We start from the raw sequence: 24371 nt of genomic DNA, 5'->3' as shown, positions 1-24371 counted from the left end.
GCCAGGTGGTAGATAAAGAGAAGAGATGGGAGGATAACCAGACTGGGGAGAAAAAGAGAAACGGGAAGGGGAAGTAATTAATAGAAGTTATAGAATTTGATGTTCATCCCATGTCAAAATAGAACTGTAAAATTGAACTGATGGGTAGTGATGTGAGAATGAGAATCAGACACTGCCATCCTTAAAAGATCCAACCCCACCCCTGGCCACAGCCTCCAGCATTGGCATGTTTGAGAATGGTCTGGGGTTTCATCGATATACACAAGGCTCCTGTGACCAGTTGGCTTTTACTGCTCTTGGATATTTTTAATGTGGTGCATGTGAGTCAAGAAATATGGGTGTGAGGTTTAGCTGAAGTGTCCCAACTGTTAGATCCAAATAATGAAGATCACAGACACAAGTGATTCTGCAGATGCTGGAACTCTTGATAAACATATAAAAATTGTTGGAGGAATTTCAAAGAACAATTTATCTTACTTCTGGTAACTACTCTCTGGTAACTACTCTCTGTGGTTTACCCCACTATTTTTTTTTCCACATTCTGGTGTCTCTTCTCTTCTGCCCTCATGACCTGCCCACAACCTCACTGCGGTTTCCCACCTCCTTCATTTTCTTTCATCGTAGGGCCCTTTCCTACCAGATTCCTCCTTCAGCCCTCTGCCTATTTGTTACCTTCCAGCTTCTGATTTAGTACCCCCTCTCCCACTCACCCAGCCACCTTTCCCCTCACCTGGTTTCACAATCAGCTGCCAGCTTGTACCTTATTCCCCTCCCCCCACCTTTTTATTCTGGCTTCTAACCCCCCCCCCCCCTTCCTCCCCAGTCCTGATGAAGGGTCACAACACAAAGGGTCGACTGTTTATTCTCCTCCATGGGGGCTGCCTGATCTGCTGAGCTCCTCCAGCATTTTGTGCGCGTCGCTGATGAAGATTGCAGACGCTGGAAATCTAAGCAACACACACAAAATGCTGAAGGAATTCAGCCTGTCAGGCAGCATCAGAACTCACATAGCCATCGTCGTCATTGTCATGTGCTGTATCGTATGAAGTAGGTGATCACGGCCTTTCTGTGACCGTGATTGTTCCTGGCAAATTTTTCTACAGAAGTGGTTTGCCATTGCCTTCTTCTGGCCAGTGTCTTTACAAGACAGGATTCCCTAGTCTTTGTCGATATTCTTTAGAAATTGTCTGCCTGGTGTCAGTGGTCGCATAACCAGGACTTGTGATCTGCACCAGCTGCTCGTATGACCATCCACCACCTGCTCCCGTGGCTTCACGTGACCCTGATAGTGGGGGAAGGGGGTTGCTAGGCAGGTTACCACACCTTACCCAACGTTTCCCTGCCGCTAATAGAGGGAAGAAAGGCTTTACGCCTCCTTTGGTAGAGGTGCATCCACACCCCGCTACCCCAAATCACATGACACCGCTTGTATTACACCAGGATTCATCTGACTGAGGTTAAAAATTGGCGAAGAGAAATGCCCGGCTGGGGAAACAAGGATAAGAGGATGACTGGGTGATGGAGCGTAGTGGTACCGTACAGGTGACCCGGGTTCAATTCTCACTGCTGCCTGTAAAGAGTTTGTATGTTCTCCCCATGACCGCGTGGGTTTCCTCCGGGTGTTCTGGTTTCCTCCCACAGTCCAAAAGACGTACTGGTCAGTAGGTAAATTGGTCATTGTAACCGGTCCTGTGATCAGGCTAGGATTAAATCGGGGGACTGGGGCTCGAAGGACTGGAGGGGCCTATTCCGTGTTCTATCTCAATAAATAAATAAAAGATTGTAAATATGAAAACCGATTTTCCCGTTGGTAATGATGCTGAAACTTGCAACTTTCAGCTGGCAGTAACTTTACGATTTCCACAAGCGTGGTTTGCTGCAAAAAGACCTAAATCTGTTTTAGTGTTTCTGCGCTCTTCCACGAGCTGGCCTGTCGGCAGCCTGTCAAATATAGTTATTTATTTAGAGATACAGTGCGGAACAGGACCTGCTGGCCAATCAGCCAGCAGCCTCAGATTTAACCCTAGCTTACACTTAACTTACGAACCAATATGTGGGTGGGGGGGGGTAGGGAACTGGGGCACCCAGAGAAAACCTACCCATTCCACAAGGAGGGCATACCAACTCCTGACAGAGGACGCTGGGACTGAACTTTCAACTCTGACACCGGAGCTGTAATGGTGTTGCGCTAACCACTACGCTACCGTGGCACCCCAAGTTCAAGGGAAGTCCATTTAAGATGGTGTGAATTTCAGACATTACCAGACTTCATTGTTTGAGGGCTAAGTGAGCTCTTAAGCATGTGTTACATCATGAATACTTCTGAAACCATCTTTATTTTTTGATCAAAAAGTCAGCCGCTGGAGGAACCCAGCAGGTCGTTTAAAAGCTCATTTAGAGATACAGCACAGTAGCAGATCCCTCATGCCCAATAAGCCTATGCTGCCAGGTTACACCCTAGTGAGCAACTAACCTACAAATTGGTATGCCTTTGGACTGTGGGAGGAAACCAGAGATCCAGAGGAAACCCACGTGCAAACTTCTCACGGACAGCGGCAGGAACTACCAACCGTTACGCCAACCCGTGGCAGGTTAGTGTCTGTGGAAGAAAATTAAGTCGATGTTTTCTGTCGAAATCCTTCAGCCGATGTCTGTTTAGTCGTCAATTGTAATGTGAAGAGCTGTCACTCATTCATTGGGGCGCTCTTCATTCTTGCGGCTGTCTGTGAAGAAGAAGAGTTTCAGGATGTATATTGTACGCATTTCTCTACTGAATTAGTTTACTTGTCTGTTGAAAGCCACGCCCACCGTTCCGATTGTTGACTGACACTTCCTGCAGATGAGGCAGCTCTTTTTGATTGGTTGCTTTGCTTGCCGTGGCAGCAGCATCCAGTTTGGGTGCTTTAGGGGTATAAGAATAGCGTATGAGAGAGACTCCCAACCTTTGCTTTGTCTCCAGGACCCCTCTTCACATTGAGGTCGAGACCGGTGCTGAAGAACCTTTCGGAAAGTCTGCTTCAGATTCAGGAGGGCCCACGCAAGCACTTAGCTAAGTATCTGCTTGTTGAATTTTAGTTTTGTAATTGTGTAAGTTGGGGAGACTTAATGAGGTACCTGTTGAGTCGGAAGAGTTCGGGTGACTTAGGTGTTTGGTCGAATGTTTTACTGCTTGTAAATAAATAATTAATGCGCTTATTTGTAATCAGTTTCCTCTGTCTCACTTACCAAACCCATGAACCTGCTTCCTGGAAACATCAATACATCACAAATGAGTATTTATGTTTGCTGTATATTGCAATGGAATTGGAAATAATTCCAAAAGATGTGTAGCTTGGGTGGTTGATAGTTGAGTTGGGTTGTTCTCCAATCTTGGCAATTTGGAATCGTTTCATCATCATACGAGGAGACATCATGAGTGTGTTTTTGATTGTGGTGTCCCCCCCGAATGCTTGGCCTTTATATTCTTATCAATCCACCGACTGGTTGCCATTTCGGAAACTCATTTGTGACGTGAGGAGGGAATCTCGTTGCTGATTGGTTGCGCAGCTAACTCCGTGCATTGTAGTCTGGACCTTTTCCTGCGCTGGCTCATAAATAGGATGGAGGGCTACATGTCTGTTTACAGAATTGTTTTGTGGAAAACCACGCTTCTAGGAATTCTCTTGCATGTCGCGTGTTTGCTTGCGCCTAATTGAATTTGTGTACCTCTCGATCTTCATAATCGATCATGCCATTTTACCACCAACTGATGGTCATGGCTCCTTGAGGAATTAGTATACAAAGGAAATGTACTGTTTTGACATTGCTTAGTATTTTAATTCCACCACGACATTATCATGGCACATTTTTCAATGGAATGTACTTGTGAAGCACAAAGCTCTGACATTTTAAGATGCCATAACAGTCATTCACATCAAGATGTGGTAAGGCCCACGCTATTCTTCAACAATAATGGTTCGAGCTGAATTTTTTTTAAAGCAAGTCACGCACACATAAATCCATATGGAGGGGAAATGAGAAACAGGTGTCCACCAATCTCTAATTCTCAACTTTCCATCTAACACATGAAACCTATTGTGCAAGTATGTTCACCTATTTGGTAGTGCATTGAAAAATGTTCTTTTACAATCTGGGCAAGCACTAACTCTTTCCTGGAGGATGTTGTTTTTAATAAGAAGACATCTCAGCTGTGGTACACAGTGGCTATTTATATCAAGGATATAGAAATATGCAAAGCAATGTGGAATGATGTTACATTATCTTTAGTGGGGATGACTGGAAGAATTGGATCAGCCCATGATTGAATGGCAGAAGAGACTCAACGGGCCAAATGGCCTACTTCTGCTCCTATATCTTATGGTCTTATCTTGGTTTTTTGATTCAGAGTTCTGACTTGGAGAATGATTGCTGAGGCCTAATTTGGAGTATTGTGTGCAGCTTTGGCCACCTACCTACAGAAAAGATGTAAATAAAGTTGAAAGAGTACAGGGAAAGTTTGCAAGGATGTTACTGGGTCTGGAGGACCTGAGTTACAACGAAAGATTGAATAGGTTAGGACTTTTTGTTGGAATGTAGAAGACTGAGGGGAGATTTGATAGAGGTATACAAAATAATGAGGGGTATAGATAGGGTAAATACAAGCACTGAGGTTGGGTGGGACTAGAGGTCATGGGTTAAAGGTGAAAAGTGAAAACTTTATGGGACCTTGAGGGGAAATTTCTTCACTCAGAAGGTCATGCGAAAGTTGGATGAGCTCCCAGCACAAGTGATGCATGCCAGCTCAATTTCAACATTTAAGCAAATTTTTGATAGGTACATGGATGGTAGGGATATGGAGGACTATAGTCCGGGTACAGGTTGATGTGAGTAGGCAGTTTAAATGGTTCAGCATGGACTAGATGGGCCAAAGGGCCTGCTTCTGTGCTGTACTACTCTATGTCTTTATGAATGGGTGACACATTTCAATGACCAATACTGTTTGCATAATATTGATTAGAATATCACTGTGTCTGTAGATAATTTGATGTTGTTTATTAAGATAAATAACAGAGCTGCAGCAATCATCAAAACATTCATTCTAAGTCAGTGAACTCTTGGCTAACAGTAATGGATAGTACAATGATGTATCAAAGGTTGTACCACAGGGTACGTCCAGTTCTTAAGGACAAGCTTACACTTATAAATGTCAAACTACTTTCCTTCTAAAAGCACACTAACTGACACCATCAGCTGACTACATGCAGAACATTGCATCGTAGACATAGAACAACACAGCCCACTTTCTCTGTGCCAAGCACAATGCAAATTAAACTGAATCTTTTCTGCCTGCACATGATCCACATTTTCCATTCCTTGCTTAGTGATGTGTCTATCTATTGGCCTCTTAATTGCCTCTATTATATCTGCTACAACTACTAACCCCAGTAGCTCATTCCAGGCATTTACTGCTCTCTGTAAAAATAAATAAATAAATTGCACTGCACATATCCCTTAAACTTTCTCCTTTTACCTTAAGTGCATATCCTTCACTGTTTTACATTTTTACCTGGGGGCTGATAGAAGATTCTGTTCTCCCTACCTATGCCTGTCATAATTCTCTAATGCGTCTCCTCTCAGCCTCTGATGCTCAAGAGCAAACAACCACAGTGTGTTCAACCTCTTCCTCTATCTGACATCCTCTCACACAGACAGCACCCTAATAAACTTCTTCTCCACATCCTTCTGTAATATATATAAGGCACCAGGAGGCTAAAGAAATTTGCCTTATCCCTGTCGAGCCTTTCCAATATTTTTTATGAATGATTGATAGAAAGCATCCTATCTGGATCATAACTACTTGGGATGGGAATTGCTCTGCACTTGACTGCAAGAAACTGCAGAGTTTTTTTATTATAAAAACAAGAAATTGAACACAATTTCAAAAATTGAGCACATCGCGAGAACAAGCACCTGCTCAAGTCTGTGGTGGCCAGTGCTATCATGTTTGCTGTTGTGTGCTGGGGCAGCAGGCTGAGGGTAGCAGACACCAACAGAATCAACAAACTCATTCGTAAGGCCAGTGATGTTGTTGGGGTGGAACTGGACTCTCTGACGGTGGTGTCTGAAGAGAGGATGCTGGCCAAGTTGCATGCCATCTTGGACAATGACTCCCATCCACTCCATAATGTACTGGTTCGGCACAGGAGTACATTCATCCAGAGACTCATTCCACCGAGATGCAACACTGAGTGTCATAGGAAGTCATTCCTGCCTGTGGCCATCAAACTTTACAACTCCTCCCTCAGACACCCTGAGCCAATAGGTTGGTCCTGGATTTATTTCCACTTGGCATAATTTACTTATTATCATTTAATTATTTTTGGTTTTATTTTGCTATATTTTTACTCTATTCTTGGTTGGTGCGACTGTAACAAAACCCAATTTCCCTCAGGATCAATAAAGTATGTCTATTTGTCTGTATCAACTCTGTCTTCACCTCTCACTGCCGCAGTAAAGCAGCCACCATAATCAAAGACCCCTTTCTCCCTGGATATTCTTTCCTCTTCTTTCTTCCAGTGGGCAGAACATATAAAAGCCCATGCGGACATGCCACCAGCCTGAAGGGCAACTTCAACTGACAACTGTTATTGAATGGTGTCCTGGTACAATAAGATAGACTCTTGACCTCACAATCTACCTCTTTATAACTTTGCACCTTAATGTCTACCTGCACTGCAATTTCTCTGTAGCTGTTACACTCTAATCTGCATTCTATTGTTTTACCTTGTACTACCTCAATGCACTGTGAAATGTATTAATCTGTCTAAACAGTATGCAAGTCAAAGACAATCTCTATATTGTACCTTGGTCTATGTGACAATAATAAGCCATACCAATTCCAGTTCCGATGCATACCAATGAATTTTTCCCAGGGCTGAAATTGTTGCCACAAGAGGACACAGGTTTAAGGTGCTGGGGAGTAGGTACAGAGGAGATGTCAGGGGTAAGTTTTTTACTCAGAGAGTGGTGAGTGGAATGGGCTGCCGGCAACGGTGGTAGAGGCGGATACGATAGGGTCTTTTAAGAGACTTTTGGATAGGTACATGGAGCTTAGTAAAATAGAGGGCTATGGGTAAGCCTAGTAATTTCTAGGGTAGGGACATGTTCGGCTCAGCCTTGTAGGCTGAAGGGCCTGTATTGTGCTGTTGGTTTTCTACATTTCTATGTTCCTAAGACATTATATTAGATATTTTTGAAGCCAACCATTTACATTAAACTTATATAATAATACCTTTTATCAATTACCATTGAAACTTAATGGTAGATAGATAGATGCTTTATTGATCCCAAAGGAAATTACAGTGATGCAGTAGAACTACAACTGCATAGAAGTAGAAAAAAAAAATAAATTACCACTAACAGTCTAACAGGACTGAGTCATCACTTCCCCAGCTATAGGTTGACTCATTACAGAGCTTAATGGCTGAGGGTAAGATTGATCTTATAAAACACCCTTTGGAGCAGCACAGTTGTCTTGGTCTATTACTAAAAGTGCTCCTCTGTTCAGCCAAGGTGGCATGCAGAGGCTGAGAAACATTGTCCAGAATTGCCAGGATTTTCCGTAGGATCCTTTGTTCTACTACAGCCTCCAGTGTGTCCTGTTTGACTCCCATAACAGAGCCAGCCTTTCTAATATTATATAATGAAATAAATATTATAATATCTATAATAAAATTATTTATTGTATTTGGTACATTACAGAAAGCCATCAAATGAATCTCAGAAAGCTCTACTTTGGTAGTATCTGAAGGTTCTCCATATTTGTACATTATTTTCATGCTCTTGAACCAGATCCTGCCCTCCACACTGATTTCTTCCAGACAATAGGAGCAATAGTTTTTTTCTTTAAAGCCACGCAGTCATCTGCACTGCCGTTTCCTTTACAGGTTATCTCTGAGGCTTCAGTTCTGTTGAGCCTGTTTCCAATTGCTCCTGTTCTCCTTCAGCTACGCTGCCCACACTGTGTGAAATCCCTCATTGAATCTTTCCATTTTTTTGAGCTGCATCCACATTGCAATGCAATCCTGTCTCAAAGTATTAACTCCTTCTGCACTTGATTCAAGCCGTTTGGTAATTCTGTAGAGAGTGACTTTTCCAGAACTAATCTTCTGTGTTACCCCTGCCTGTAGAAGACCTATTGTGGCATCAGCTCCCCAAGGTGAGCCTTTTGCCTTCCACTTCAATTTATATTACTCCTTCACATCTTTCCTTCCAAAGTGTAACAATATGCATTTCTCATCATTAAATCATCTCTGCTCTTATCCACCCACATCTCCTTTAATTCTCTTACAATCCCCCTCATAATCCACTCTGCCTCCAAGTATTATGTCATCTGCCAATTTAGAGATTGTCTGCTATTACCTTAAGTTGAAATGATTGATATTGCTCAGTATTGGCCCTTTGGGAGTTCTATTGTAGCCTCTGCTACTACTGTTTATTTTCTGTTACCTTTAGCCAATTTTCAGTACATGCTGCTCTTTTTATTCCATGGCTGGGATGTTGGGGAGGAGATGCGTCTCTACCAAAGGAGGTGTAAGGCACTCCTTCCCTCCGCTAGCCCACAGGTCACTCTTGGGCAAGGTGTAACATCTGCTTAGCCCCCAATCAGAGTCATGTGAAGTCATGGGAGCAGGTGGTGGATGATCGTATGAGCAACAGGTACATATTACAAGTCGTGATTATACAATCCTGACGCAAGGCTGACAATCTCGGAAGAGTATTGATAATGGCTGGGGTAAAGACACTACCCAGATGAAGGCAATGGCAAACCACTTCTGTAGAAAAATCTGTCAATTGCAACTATAGTCACGGAAGATTGTAGATTATTTGTAGATAATTGTAGATTAATTGTAGATCATTGGAAAGACCATGATCGCCCACATCATATGACATGGGGAATAACGATGATGATTCTATGGCCTACAAACTTGATGACACCAACTATGCAGTATCTTATCAGATATTTTATACATATGTATCAAAAACTGTATTTCCCTCATTGATTTCTGTTACTCAATAACAAATAGCGTTAATTAAGCACCACTTGCTTTTACCAAGTCCGTGCTCCTCAGCAGATATCTGAATGTCGGCATTACGTATCAACAATGACTGTTGTGCTCTGAGTGTCGTGATATGGTCAGCATTTGCAAAATCCAATCATGATGTTGCAGGCTGAGAAAGCTCCCACGGTTTGAGAGTGTTAGCTACCCGCTGCTGAAACATTTATTCGTGTCTTTGACACATGACCGTTCCATTATATTTCTTGAGCAAAGGATGTTGGGAATGGCGTGGGTGAAACACCGCGGGGGGAGGTGGCAAAGGAGTGCCTTGTGTGGGGGCGTGTCACAAGTGCAGACACACCAAACCCTGAGACATCAGGCAAGGTCATTTTTTCCAAACAATTGGTTTTTTGATCATTACAGAATGTCTCCCTGGTGCTTCCTGCTTCCTTTCCCTCTCCCTTCCCCTTTTCCCAAGCACAATTCCCCTCTCCCTGCTCCCTTCCTATTCTCAGTCCACAACAAAGACCCATATCAGAATCAGGTTTATCATCACTCACAAATGTCATGGAATTTATTTTTTTGTGACAGCAGTACAGTGCAATACATAAAATCAATACAGTACTGTGCAAGAGTCTTAGGAACGCTGACTATACGTATGTGCCTGCGACTTTTGCACAGTCCTGTTCATTGTTACACAGTCACTTTACGAGTGTAAGCCTCATTAAAAGCAAAAACTAAAACATACATGAGTTATCCCCGGCTCCATGTTTTTCTTTCACTTAGTTTTATATTTTGGAATTATAAAACAAAACAGTGGTGATGAATAAGTTTTAAAATTAACCTGAGACGACTGTCTACATGTGGTGTTCGGCTAACAGCAGCATGAATGCAGTGATGGGGCTCTGTTTCTCAGAGGACACAATTACAAGATTGAATTTAAGAGGATAACTAATAATGGAAATGCTGATGGATTTTCCTGTTTATGCTTAGAAAAGGAAATACTTGAAAAATTTACAAAGGAGGACTCCCCTCGATGTATTCTCCTTAATGCAAAACGGAAGTCTTTCTGTTAAAGCAGAGATAATCTAAATGGAATTCAGAAAAGATCCCACACTGTCTTTTGGTCTACATTGCCACCCAATATGGCTGGAATAGGCAGAAGAAACTCCAGCTGCCCCATTTTTACCAGCTCTGGAATGAACTTGCCCTTGACCATGGTTGCCTTAGGTGGGCATTGAGAGTTGTTGTACCATCCAAGCTGAGAGCTAAAGTATTAGAGGAGCAGCATGTGGGCCAACTTGGTGTGGTCAGAATGAAAGTGTTGGCCTGAAGCTTTGTCTGGTGGCCTGGGAAGATCAACAGATCGAGCAGTTTGCCACATGTTTTTCAGGATGCCAAAGTGTCTAGAACCAGTTTTTCTGCAGTCCCAGAGTCAACTCCTCTGACAACTACCAAGGAGGAGGCCCTAGAACTTGAGACTGTTTCACAGCTACAAGTCCCAACCCCCAAGTGGGGTGACCCCACAACCCCACCACCTTGTCAGGAAAGACGTTACCCCACAAGAATAAGAAAGCCTCCACAGTGATTAAATCTTTAAGCCCGAATGGGACAATTTAAAATTTACCATGCTGTGGATATCTATATAGTAGTTGTATTTTCTATATATATAACGACAAGAGAAAAATGTTAAATATTTGCATTGAGATGCACTCTATTTTGAGTTGGAGTTAAAAGCTAAGCAGGAAGGAGTGTTGCATATTTAATATTACAGTAAAATTTGAGTAATATTGCAAATATAATATTGATTAAGCATTTGTTTAATAATTCATTATGCATTATATGTAAAAGTACACGAATGGCATTCATCATTATGTCAGCATGACGCTAAAATAAAAACTAAGACTTGCATGAGCTATCCCCTGCTCTGTGTTTGTCTTTCAATTAGTTTTATGCTTTGGAGTTAAAAAATATAACAGTGATTCTGCAGCAGGATGTAGATAGATTGAGTGACTGGGTGAAAACCTGACAAGTTTACCCTGCTCCATGCTGAACTGGAGAGATGCCAGGCTACGCACCTGCTGTCTTGCAGCATTTACTTAGCTTTGTGATGAACTGTGGCTGATGCCTGCTCCAGTCGCAGTGAAGTCCGGTCTGTGTGTTGCGTAAAACTCCAGTTCTGAAAGCTATTTGCTTATTTTTATTGCTTGCATGATTTGTTCTTTTTCTCTCTCTCTCTGCACATTGGGTGCTTGATGGCCCTTGTTTTTAATGTTTTTCTTTGAAGTTTCTTGTTTTGTGGCTGCCTGTACGGAGATGAATCTTAAGTTTGTATAATGTACACACACTTTGATAATAAATGTATTTTGAACTTTGAACTTAGTATGTGGTAGAGTGTGGTTCAAAATTTGATAAGGAGAATCAAAAGGTGGATTATTATCTAGTTGGAAAGAGATTACAAATGTGTGAAGTTCAGAGGTATTTGGGCCGCCTTGTGAGAATGGAGCCTGCTCTCCTGGGTTGTTTTTCCAGATCCATAGCAGTTTGAAGGCTGTTGGAAAAGGCTGTATAACAGTGATCTTGTACCCAGATTCTACAGAGAAATAAAATAAACAAAATATCGATGGTTAGGCATTCAACTACCAGGTCATTTGATCAGAAATTTGAAATTTCAGTATTATTTCAGTGGTTTGGAATTTCCACTATATTCAAGAAGTTGTTACTGCTGTTGAAACATGTCAGGTGCTAGACCAGGTATCCCCAATAGTTTTTTATGCCATGGGTCCCTGCCATTAACTGAGTGGTCTGTGGATCCTCCGTGCTAGACATTGACTCTGATATTCCCCTTTCTCAAGAGTTCCATTGAAGCAATCCTGCAGGTGTGCTGTACTGAGATTAGATGAATAATGTAAATAGCCTGTTAATCTTTAACTGATGAACGTTCTCCAATTCTTTCAATATGATTCTTTAAATTCACGTACTAGCATTTGCAATATGGTGTTTGTGGTGAACTATGTGCCTGTCTGGACACGCCCCCTGCTGAATGCTCCTGTGGCTTCTCCCACAGGCCCCTGTATAAAGGCGATCTGAGGCCTGACGCTCGGCCTCAGTCTCCAGGACATAGTATGATAGACACTCACTCCTGGTTCCTTCTTCCAGTCAATAAAAGCCGATATCTCGCCTTACGTCTCAGTGTGAGTTATTGATGGTGCATCAGTGTTAATCCCACAAAATCTGATTAAGACCTCACCAAACTCACTTCAACTGGAATTTTCAAAGCTAAGAACAGTTTTAGTTTATCTTGTTTGATAAGATTCGCACGATGTTTTGATTGTGTTAGCTGGGTCCTCAACATGTTTAGCAAAAAGTAACTTACTGTATGCAGATGTGGTAAAATCCAATTACTACTTTTATTTCTATATTTGGGAATGGCGAAACAGTGGGAGCAGTAGTTCAGAGACTTAGAAGTTCTGGTTCGAATCTTATAGCAAAAATCGAGTAATATACATTGAAATTAAAATTACATGAATTGTTACTGTCTGGAAACAAGATAGAGGAAAAAAACCAATATTCTGCTACACTTCACATCTTCTTTTGTATCTGCAAAGATCTCCTGAAACTTTAATGGCATGAATTGGCAGTTCCTGAGGTGATGGCAAAGCCTGGATACACAATAGGGTGGGATGATGGTTTTACCATTGCTTTATTTTGTCTCTTTACTGCTGTCTGAGTGGAGGAAAATTGTAAACGATAACAACCCAGTCTGCTGTATGGCACACCAAGGCAAGCTGAAGAAATCAAGCTAAACGCTCTTGCAGCGAGATTTGAACTTGTAGCCGAACTCTGATTTAAGTTCAGGACCCAGCTACACTTGTAGCTTCCCTGGCTCGTACAACTGGTCTGGAGGAGGAAACCCGGCCTGCTGGACCCTCGCAACGACTCGGAGAGGAACTCCCACCAAATATCAATGTTATGGCAAACCAAAGCAGAATAGATTACAGAAGTGGAATGAGTTGGGGTAAGTATTGCAAAATAGCTCAATCCAGTAGTCAGCATAGAATTCATTAAATAATCAAATCAGCAGATTAATTCCTGATGGTGTTGAAGAGCAAGGGCATCCCTGACAATGTGAGCTAGTTACATCGAAAGTTAGAAATGTGTGTATTTCCACAAGCTAGTATGAAAATCAAAGAACTCTGGTGTCCGGAAGTCCTTCTCCAAACTCAGGTTTGGGTTTGGCTTACCCTTTTCCATTCCTATTGGATTTCCCCATTTTTGTTCCCTCACCAATTTACCTTTCTTCGGTTATGCCGTACCCAGCCATATGGTGTTCTGGTGAAATTCTCAGACTGTTGCATTGAGATCAGAGCGGTTTCAAATTCTGGCCTCATCTCCCCTTAGAACTGAATAATTGTGTCTCCTGAATTAGATATTTTTCAATTCTTGAAATATTTCTCTGCTTCTGGCTGCACTTAAACTGAGATGAACATGCCTTTCCACAATATCATTCTGTTAAACAATTCCACCCACTCAAGAAATCAATCCATTATTCAAGTTAGAAAGATTGAGCCAAAAAGCACAACATTAATTTGATTTGGCCTAATGAGACTTTGGCCTTTTCGAAGTTATAAATTATTTTTTCCAAAATGTATTTTCCTTGCCTTTAGATGGAAATCTTAGATTACTGTAGTAAACTAAAACAGAGTCAATATTAAAAGCCTAAAGTCAAGAATGTGGCAAAACAGAGTCTGAAACCACATTTAACCTCCCAAATTGATAAATCCTGAAGCTGGAAGCTTCCATCCAGATTTCGGGCTTCCATCCAGATTTATTGAACAACAAGATGAAATAAGACAGTCAAGGACTTGCTTTCTGTCAGAAAAGATGCTTGATTCAGGATGGTTTGCCGAGACTTTAGATGAATTTACATCTTAAATGCATTATATTCAAAGAGCAAACGTAACTCTGTTGAGGTAAGCTAACGATAAGGCTGATCAACACCTCCACCCACTTGACCCACCCCTCCAGCTACCAGGGCCTTATCATTTCCTGTCAGAGTCACCTTATGTACAGACACTCCTGTGCCTGGTGTCACTTTATGTACATACAATTAATTTATGTATATAATATTTACATTTACCGATTTTTATTATTGTGATCCTTTTTTTTGTGCTGCATCGGATCTGAGGTAATAGAATGATATGTCTTGCAATGCACTCAGGCACATTATCTGTGATGTAACCCGGGGTCAGCGAGTGTTTCGTGTCTCTCAACATCAGACTTACCTGGGTGACCCAGCCGGGGTTGATCAGGCCCCGATGTGTCCGAGGAGCCTTCTGCCGCGGATCACTCCTCCTCATCCGCAGCTCGTTCTGCTGCCACTGTGGTGTTCCTGATGGCTTTCCTCTTCGGGGCTCCTGAGGTGCCCGTCTGGCTGTGGGCTCGGCAGAGGGGTTGACCAGCAAACCCCCTGCAGCCCACCTCTACGGGCAGACAGTGTGCCCAACGCTCCCTGCTGCAGGACTCCTCCACCAAGTCTTTTTCCTTTCGTGGGCCTCCTGGATCCTGTCTTCCCAGGGAATGGTCAGCTCCAACGTGACTACCTGCCTAGACGACTCTGACAACAGCACTGTGTCTGGCCTAAGCACGGTCGAAGAGATGGGTCCAGGGACTCTGAGCCGCTTCCCCAGGTTGACTTTCAATTGCCAGTCCTTTGCTGTCCCTAGCAGGCCGGCATGCTCCTTGAATTGGGCTTGAGACTACTCCGCTGCCTTGATAAAAGCAATAGCTTGCTTTGCTGGACGATAGTGTCTGGCCTGGGCAGAGGCTGTGCACAAGGTGTCAGCCACTGTCTTCAGCTCTTGGTCATGGCGCCAATGATAACGCCCCCCCCCCCCCCAGGGCTTTTGGGCAGCAGCTGAGGATGTGCTCGAGTGTCACCTTCCCTCGGGACAGGGAGCGCGCTGGTGTTTCGGCCTTGCCCCAGCAGTAGAAGTTCGCTGGGCTTGGCAAGACATCGTAGACTGACTGGATTAGGAGCTTCATGTGGTGGGATACAGTTTGCCAAATTCTCCCCTGCTCTGCTACCTGGTCCTATCTTGTCCAAGCACCTTGGTGCTGCATGCCAGCCATCTTGCTGGCATGTAGCTCTTCCTCCACAGGAGCTCTCACCTCCTGCTGGGTTGACAGGTGCCTCGTTCTTCCTTGCACCTTATTGTAGCGGACTATTTGGGAGCAACCCAAGCCCGCCCGTCCCGGTGCCACTGTGTCCACCAGCACACTGTGGCACAGCTGTGCCTCTGCTTGTTCAGCTGCATCCTGCGCCCTCCACCTCCTACCCGTTCTCACCTCGATGCCAGAGTGTGAGGCCTCTGGGCCGCTGGACTGTTCTCTCGCACGGATGAATATGAACTCCTCACTCGCGCTGCTGGTGGGGAGTTTCAGTCTGATTTTCTTCCCGTACAAGGGCCGCCTCCTCCCACCCATTTACTCCAAAATATTGACAGTGGAAGCTTCATGATGCAAACACCATTGAATCTCAAGCCTAGGTGGTTAGACCCTCCTTTGTAACGGAATGCCACCTCATTTATCAGATCATGCCTAGGTATTGTCTGTGTCTTCAAGATAAGAAAATCTGCAGATGCTGGAAATCCAAAGCAATACACACAAAATACTGGAGGAACTCAGCAGGTCAGGCAGCTTCTAAGGAAATGAATAAGCAGTTGATGTTTTGTGTCAAGACCCTTCTTCAGGACTTCGTGCCTTATTGCATGCAGAGGTGGGCTGCTTCATGATTGGAGGCGTTGAGTATGTGCAACCATCAGTAATTGTTCCTATTGCAAAGAAAGGAAGGTCATTGATGGGCCTACGGCACTCCCCTGAGTCATTCCTGAGGTGATCCATTGGGCTGGGGTGATTTACGCGAGACAGCAACCACAAGAACAAATTAAACTAGGAGAAGGAGTAGGCCACTGAATCCCTCAAACTTGCTCTGACTTCAACATAATCTGTGCTGGCCTCAACCCTTCTGTGATCATTCCCCTTGATCGTTCTCCTCCAGAATGGAAAATAGATAGATAGATAGATACTTTATTCATCCCCAAGGGGAAATTCAACATTTTTCCAGTGTCCCATACACTTATTGTAGTAAAACTAATTACATACAGTATTTAACTCAATATAAATATGATATGCATCTAAAATCACCCTCCCAAAAAGCATTAATAAATAGCTTTTAAAAAGTTCTTAAATAGTTTACTCAAGATACTCAAATGAATCTCAAGTTTGTATGTGGTGACATACATGTACTCTGATAATAAAATTTACTTTGAATTTTGAACTGAAAGAGATTGAATGATCCAACCACCCTGGGGAATGGTGGGGGAGAATTCCAAAGATTCTCTACCCTCTGAGAGAATAACAATAATTTCTACATCTTGGATTACAATCATTGGAGTTTATTCCTTTTGATGTCGACTGATGTCAGGGGAGGTCATTCTTGCCCAGCCCCTGCTTTTCAACTTACTGATGTATCTGTGGACCAAGGCAGCATTGAGGTCAGCAGCTGACAGGTCCCAACCAACTCCATACTGGTCACTGAGCACTTAGTTTTAGCTGTTTGAAAAATAAGAATTGATATTACATCGAGTGTCAGATTTATTGCGTTGTGGGTGGAGGGACATTTCTACCAAAGGAGGTGTAAGGTGTAACATCTGCTTAGCCCCCTGATCAGGGTCACGTGAAGCCATGGGAGCAGGTGGTGGATGGTCGTATGAGCAGCTGGTACATATCACAAGTTCTGGTTATGTGGCCACTGACACCAGGCAGACAAACTCTGAACTGTATTGATAATGGGTGGGGTCATCCATCTTGTAAAGACACTACCCAGAAGAAAGCAATGGCAAACCACTTCAGTAGAAGAATTAGCAAAGAACAATCATGGTGATGGAAAGACCACACCACATGGCACCTAATGATGATGATTATGTCAGATTAATCCTGAAAAATTACAACCTTGTTGGATTTGATGGGACGCTGAGAGGGATTCAAGAACCAAGATTCAAGATTTTTTAATGTCATTTCCAGTACAAAAGTGTGAAGGAGAAATAAACGATTGTTCTCTAGATCCAAAGCAACACAAAAAAACCAAATAAGATAAAGATACAATAATAAAAAACACAATTAATATAAATAAATGAGATATCTTATATCATATATGTCAAACTCAAGGCCCACAGGCCAAATTCGGCCTGCGGTGGAATTATCTTTGGCCCGCAAGATAATATCTAATTGCCATTAAAGCTGGTCCCAGTAATCGAAGCGCCTATGGCGTATGATATGGCTAATGCTGAGTTTATTCAGGTACCAGGTTTTCAGGGTTTTTAGTGTTTATTCAGTTTCCCTGGTTTATTTCCTGAATATCATTAATTAATAATTTTTTTCTCTATTAGAGCTGGCCCGCCGGTATATTGCATGCACCACTAATACTACAAATCCCACAATGCACTGGCAGTGCATTGCTCGCACTTGCTTTATGTCTACATTTGTTTTTGCTAATGCTTGATTTCAAACGGTTTATTAATGGAAAAGGTATGGCTCCCAAAACAAAGCCGAAATAGCATCGTTTCTTTCTCGTTGCCTACTTTCTTGTAATCTACATCTGTAAGTTAATACCAATCATAAAAAGAATGCTTGCTAGGCAATCTGCTTCATAAAAAATGAAATTCGTAAAGTGAAACAATTTTAGATATAGCAGAGACTGAGACACATGAGAGCAGGTTGAAAAAATGAAGGCAACGAAAGCTGTGGGAGCACGCGTGCACAACTGATCCGGCCAGCATGAAGTCGCATTTTTCTCAATCCGGCCCGTGACCTAAAATGAGTTTGACACCCCTGTCTTATATACAATACCGTGCAAAAGTCTTAGTCACATATACATAACTAGGGTGCCTAAGACTTTTGCACAGTACTGTAGCAATTTTATGTATTGCACTGTAGTGTTTCTGCAAAAAAAATCATAATATATGTGAGTGATGATAAACCTGTTTCTGATACGGGTCTTTATGGTGGACTGAGAGTGGAAAGGGGGCAAGAACAGAGGAATTAAGATTGGGAAAAGGGGGAAGGGAGAGGGCTGGAATCAACAGAGAGACATTCTGTAATAATTGATAAACCAATTGTATGGAATCAAGTGACCTTGCCTGGTGTCTCAGGGCTGGCACTCCTTCTCTGTTACCTGCCCCACTGCTCTCCCATAATGCTCCACCCTCGCCATTGCTAACATCCTTTGCTCCCGCCAGATTTACAATTTCACACTTGTCTCCATGTTGACAAATATGGTACTGTGCAAAAGTCTTAGGCATCCTAAAATATAACTATATATATATATATATATATATGCCTAAGACTTTTGCACAGGATGGTACATAGATTGATTGTGTGCCCACAAAGTGAGGCTAGGCACAGGAGTGTCAGTTTGAGTGTGCTTTGAGTCGAAGAGGTCGGAATAGAATTAGAACCCTTACCCCTTAGTTTGATATGGCAACTCTCTACCAAGTTCAAAGTACTTTTACTATGAAAATAGGCATTCAGTCTACAGTCCTGAGATTTGTCTTCCCACAGACGGCCACAAAACAACGAAACACAATGGAGCCCGTTCAAAGAAAACATCAAGCACCTAACATGCAAAAAAAAGAAAAAAGTGTGCAAACGACAAAAATGAGCAAAAACCACAGAATATGAAACATCAGACCATGAAGTCATTGAAACGATATAAGGATGTTCAGTTTAGTTCAGCTCAGTTCAGTTTAATTTAGCGCTGTGTTGTTTGTTGACTGCAGGCCACAGAGCCTGTCTGCTCCAACCAAAATCGCGCAAGAGAGCAATAAAAAGGAGTAACCACAATTCAGAAACGTCATAACGTGAACTACAGAGTCCAATCTACAAACCAGGTCAATAAAACCTGGCCAAGACCCAAGACTCTGGCACCATCCTCCGGCAGCACTGAGCGAGGGAGAGAGAGGTCAGTCACATGCAGGCAACTTCCTCAGGAAACACTTGCTAAGATTCCATAACCGATTATGTTTTTAGAGTTAAACTACTATAGGTTAAAAAGAAAGAAATAGATCTTTCTCATTAACTATTAGATCAAATGGTGGCATCCGTTAGTCTTGCGAGACCATGAATCTGCGCCTGGAAAGTCTACTGGAGTCTCCTCTCCAGGGCGCAGGCCTGGGCAGGGTTGTATGGAAGACCTGCAGTTGCCCATGCTGCAAGTCTCCCCCCTCCATGTCACTGAGGGAACGGCAAGGGCTAATACAGCTTGGCACCAGTATCGTCGTAGGAGTTGCCAGATCGAGGTTGAAGACAACGTCGGACTGCCTTAGGGACTCCAGCTCTGGATTTGTTCTCGGTTTACTCCCAAAGCCTTTCCCATGAGGCAGAGGTTTGAGATTAGAGTTTTCCCTCTCTTAGATGGACTGCCTTCCCAGGCTGACGAGCTCCATCTACCCAAACTATTAGATCATGACATCATATTTACTGAATGGGTACAAAGTTAGTAAGTGCTAATAGACCTATCACAGTTCAGACACAGGCTGTTTAATTGAGTCTAAGCAATCTCTGTAGAGTTGTTCAGCCAGTCCCATTTCTGTGCTGCATTACCGGAGTCTTGAAAGTTTAACTTCACTTGCCCCATCATTGAAATGTTCCCACAGCCAATGGACTCACTTTCAAGGACTTTTCATCTCACGTTCTTGATACTTATTGCTATTTGTTTATTATTATTGTTTCTTCTTTTAGTATTTACACAGTTTGTTGTCTTCTGCACTCTGGTTGAACGCCCAAGTTGGGTAGTCTTTCATTGATTCTGTTATGATTATTATTCTATAGATTTGTTAAGTATGCCACAAGAAAATGAATCTCAGGGCTGTATATGGTGACATATATGCATTTTGATAATACAATTTACTTTGAACTTTTGAACTTTTTATCTCTATAAGCATGACTGCTTATTGTGCAAATTGGCTCTTCCTTACCTTATGTCCCCAAGCAGTAACCCCTGATCCTTGAACCATGTACCCCAACCATTAACTGAGGGGGTCTGTGGGTCCCCACATTAGATATAGGGGACATAAATTCCTTGTCTACCTGATCTTGCATGCCTTTCTCACAGCAAATCAAAATAAAAATCAAATCAAGTTATATTATCATTCAAACCGTACATGTATACAGCTGAACGAGACACCATGCCTCTTGGACCAAAATGCAAGAACTTCCATGTGCATTCAAAATAATGAGAGAGCAGATGAGAAAAAGAACATAGTCACGCAAGTGAGCATATCTTTTTGTCCAGGACACACAGTGCCGAGTCCCACAAGTTAATGGTTTCCAGCAGTCCAGCCTATAATTCCGCAGATCCAACACTGGAGGGCAGGACCGATGGGAGAGGCTATCCCTAACCGAACACAGACACCGTGCTATGTCAACTCTGTATCTCCACCTTACCAGGACTGCAGCAGCAGGCAAGCCCACAGCTTGAGGCCTAGTACTCACTACAACAAAGACAACACTGCCTCCTCACCTCCTGCCTCCCGCCTCCCCACCAAACAAAGGAAAAAGGCCTGCGGCAATCCATGCCAAAGAAGCATCCAAGACAGTCGCTCATGGTTCCTCTGCTCCTCCGCCTTTGCGCGTCAACTCTGACGCCTTTGAGTAGCAGGCAGCAGCAGGGCCTGGACCCAGATCAGCTCCTCCAAATCCAATCCGGCTCCTCCCACAGCCCAGCGGACCGACTCTCCCATTGCAGCCCTGTGGCCTGATAGCCAACCACCCCTTCTCTGAACCGCTGGCTGGCTCCTATGACACCTCAGCCGGCTACTCTGAATAACGAGCAGCTCACTGATGCGGTAGACCTGCTGTACTTGTAGTTACTGGAGTCCAGTATAGACTTGTGGTTTAAAAAACACACACGTAATAAAGAAAAAAGCACCTTTGGTTGGCCCCTGAGAGGCCGCTGTGTCTACATGTGCCGCCATCTTATCGGAATCTCCGAATCTTCCTGAGCTCCAAAGTAAGATGGGTCCATTGTACCAGAGGAATTGGTCATTTGCAGGACTGGTAATAGAAAACACTGATGGTATCTGTGTGTTTGACTACATATCAGACATACGCTCAATTAATCTACAGGATTACAGTGGACAGCTGCCTCTGGATGTAATGAGGAAGCCAAAGTAATTTCACCAATACTGAAATTGTTTGTGTTATTTCTATCTGGTTCTTATTACGGATGCTTACTAAGCTACCTTCAAGGCTATCTGCATGTTGGAACTGGTTTCACAAATCAGGATGTTAGATATTTCTTCCTACAGAGGATTTGGGGTAAACTGGGTACTTTATATGTAAAAAAAAGCTTAATTTCAATGTGTATAATTGTTGGCAAAAAAAAAAGATATTAGAACAATTTATGAAGACTTGTCTCAAGTTTCTAAAAGCTCACTGGGATGGAATATAATCCCTGCTTTGTTGGATTGAAGAACAACACTCAAATGAGCTGCCAGCACAAGTGGCGCAGCGAGCTTGATTTATGTTTTTCAGAGAAGTTCGGATAGGTACGTGGATGGGATGGGTGTGGAGGGCTCGCGTCCCAGTTCAAGTCAATAGGAATAGACAGTTTAAATGGTTTAGTATGGTTCTTGCTTATTGCTTTTAGAGCTTATTTATTATTATTATTATTATTATTATCATTTCTTCTTTTTATATTTGGACAGTTTGTTCTCTTTTGCACTCTTATTGAACACCCAAGTTGGGTGGTGTTTCATCCATTCTGTTATGGTTATTATTCTATAGGTTTATTGACTATGCCCACAAAAATGAATTTCAGGGTTGTACATAGTGACATATATGTGCTTTGATAATAAATTTGCAACAACATTAATGGTGATCTGTCAGCCATAAAATTCCCATTGTACTCCAGGTCGCTGTGGAGGCCAGGTTATTGGGCATATTTAAGGCAGAGGCTGATAGATTCTTGATTACTCAGGGCATGAAAGGATACGGGGAGAAGGCAGGAGATTGGGGAATTGGTTCAGCCACGATGAAAAGACAGAATGAACTTGATGGGCCAAATGACCTAATTCTGCTCCTATATCTTATGGTCTCATGATTCTAGTGATCATCGTACCTTGCATTCACATTTAGCATATTTAAGTTGGAACCAGAGCACAGGAGCAGGAGTAGTCCTTCAAACCTGCTCCATCATTCAATATAATCCTCTGTCTCAAAGCCATATTCCTGTTCCCACCCCTTATCATTTCTTGCCTTTCATGTCTAGAAGTCCATGTATTTCCTTCTTAAATTCTTTCAGCAACTCAGCATCCATTCCTTCTGTGGTGGAGAATTCCACAAATGCACCACATTCTGAGTGAAGAGAATTCTCCTCGCTTTACTTCCCAAAGTCTCACTCCCTGTCCTGAGATTGTGACCACTCATTCCCTTCGTCACACCAGCCTAGCCAGGGGTACATTCTCTCCGCGTCTTGTCTGTCCAGCCTTGTCAGAATTCTGTATCTTCCTAGGAGACCCCCTTTTATTCTGCTAAATTTCAGTGAACACAGGCCAAGTTAATCCAGTCTCTCCTCATACTCGCCAAGAAACAATCTGATGAAGTTTTGCTGCACGCTCTCTCTCTCGGGCACATCCTTCCATAGGTAAGGAGAAACCCTTCACACAGTTCCCCAGGTGTGCTCTTGCCAAGGCCCTTTATAAACATAGCAAAACATTTCCTCTGCTCAAAACAGTCAACCTTGCAAACATGGCAAGGAACGTGGAAAGCCCCTGAAGGCCAGGACTCTTTCAGAGAATTTCAGTCTGGTTCACAAGAGACTCTGACTTCTCTTGAAGGAGCTCCGCACCATTTGGAAGGACTATTTTTGGATGCAACATTCGACTTAGGTAATGTCTGCTGTCATAAAATATCCAAGGGAGTTATTTAAAGAACAACACGAGCATTCGAGTTATATGGTTATATATTTAAAGCAAAATTGGATAGGTATATGGACAGGAAAGGAATGGAGGGTTATGGGCTGAGTGTGGGCCAGTGGGACTAGGTGAGAGTAAGCGTTCAGCACGGACTAGAAGGGCCGAGATGACCTGTTTCCATTCTGTAATTGTTATATGGTTATATTCTGCTTATTCCCAAAAACAGTTATCCCAAAACTAGTTTATCAGGTCATCTGTCTCACTGGTACTGCTGGGACTTTGCAGTGTATAAATTGAAATAATTTAGCCTTACCGTGACTGGACTTTCAAAATATTTGTTGTCTACAGGCTATCATGAAGAATTTGAGATCAAGGAAGGTACTGCATAGGTGTTTTATCATTTATTCTGAAAGGTCAAAGTCCATAATAAATTTTATTATCAAGTACGTTAATGGGCCCAATGGCCTAATTCTGCTCCTGTGTCTTATATCAAAATAACGAGGTAAGCACTTGCCATACTTCACCTGGATAGACTGTCTGGGGGCCTGAATGGATGTGATGGAGGAGGTGAACAGCACTTTGGTTGATCGCAGGGTTAAGTGTCAGGAAGGAGCTTGGTGAGGAGGGTCAAATGAGTGAGGGAACCATGGAGGGAGCAATCTCTGCAGAAAGCAGAGAGAGGGGGAGAAGTAATGATGAGTTTGGTGGTAGGGTCCCTTTGGAGATGTCAGAATCTGCTGGCTCGTCAACTGTATCCAGTGCTCCCAATGTGGCCTTCTCTACCTTGATAAGACCTGTCATAAATTGGGGGACCACTTCGTCCAGCACCTCCGCTCTATCCGCCAAAAACGGAGCTTCCTGGTGGCCAAGCATTTTAATTCTCATTCCCATTCCGACTCCGGCATGTCAATCCACCGCCACGATAAGGCCATGCTCATCTGAGTATCTGGGTAGCCTGATGGCATGGATACTGATTTCTTCTTCTGGCAAAATAATTTTTCCCTCCCCACCCCTTCCCTTCTCCCCCATTCTGGCCTCCTACCTCTTCTCACTTGCTTATCACCTCTCTTCTCCTTCCCTTTCTCTTACGGTCCACTCTCCTTTCCTATTGGATTCCTTCCTCTCCAGCCCTTTACCTTTCCCACCCATCTGGTTTCACAAGTCACCTTCCAGTTGGTCTTCCTTCCCCTCCTCCCGTCTCTTTATTCTGGCATCTTTCCCCCTTCCATTCCAGTCCTTAAGAAAGGTCTCAGTCTGAAATGCCAACTATCTATTCATTTCTGTGGATGCTGCCTGACCTGTTGAGTTCCTCCAGCATTGATTGATTGATTTATTGACATACAGTGTGGAACTGGTC

General features: G+C 43.0%; 1 protein-coding gene across 45 annotated transcripts in view; it reads left to right on the top strand.

Moving 5' to 3' along the window:
* The window catches only part of LOC132383513 (collagen alpha-2(VIII) chain-like), a 395145-nt gene that overhangs the window by 138520 nt on the left and 232254 nt on the right, over window positions 1-24371 (top strand). For 14 of the 45 annotated variants that reach the window (XM_059954566.1, XM_059954562.1, XM_059954565.1 and 11 more), the window contains one exon: window positions 2960-3048. The exons of 30 other annotated variants lie outside the window; for them this stretch is intronic. In XM_059954566.1, the coding sequence (XP_059810549.1) occupies window positions 2960-3048 (89 nt within the window). Of the gene's footprint in view, window positions 1-2959; window positions 3054-24371 lie in introns of all 45 variants that reach the window. One more of the 45 variants, XM_059954601.1, reaches the window with a different exon arrangement.

This window comes from Hypanus sabinus, chromosome 30 (genome assembly GCF_030144855.1).
Source record: "Hypanus sabinus isolate sHypSab1 chromosome 30, sHypSab1.hap1, whole genome shotgun sequence".
Taxonomy (NCBI): Eukaryota; Metazoa; Chordata; class Chondrichthyes; order Myliobatiformes; family Dasyatidae; genus Hypanus; species Hypanus sabinus.
This window is presented reverse-complemented; position numbering and strand designations above follow the sequence as displayed.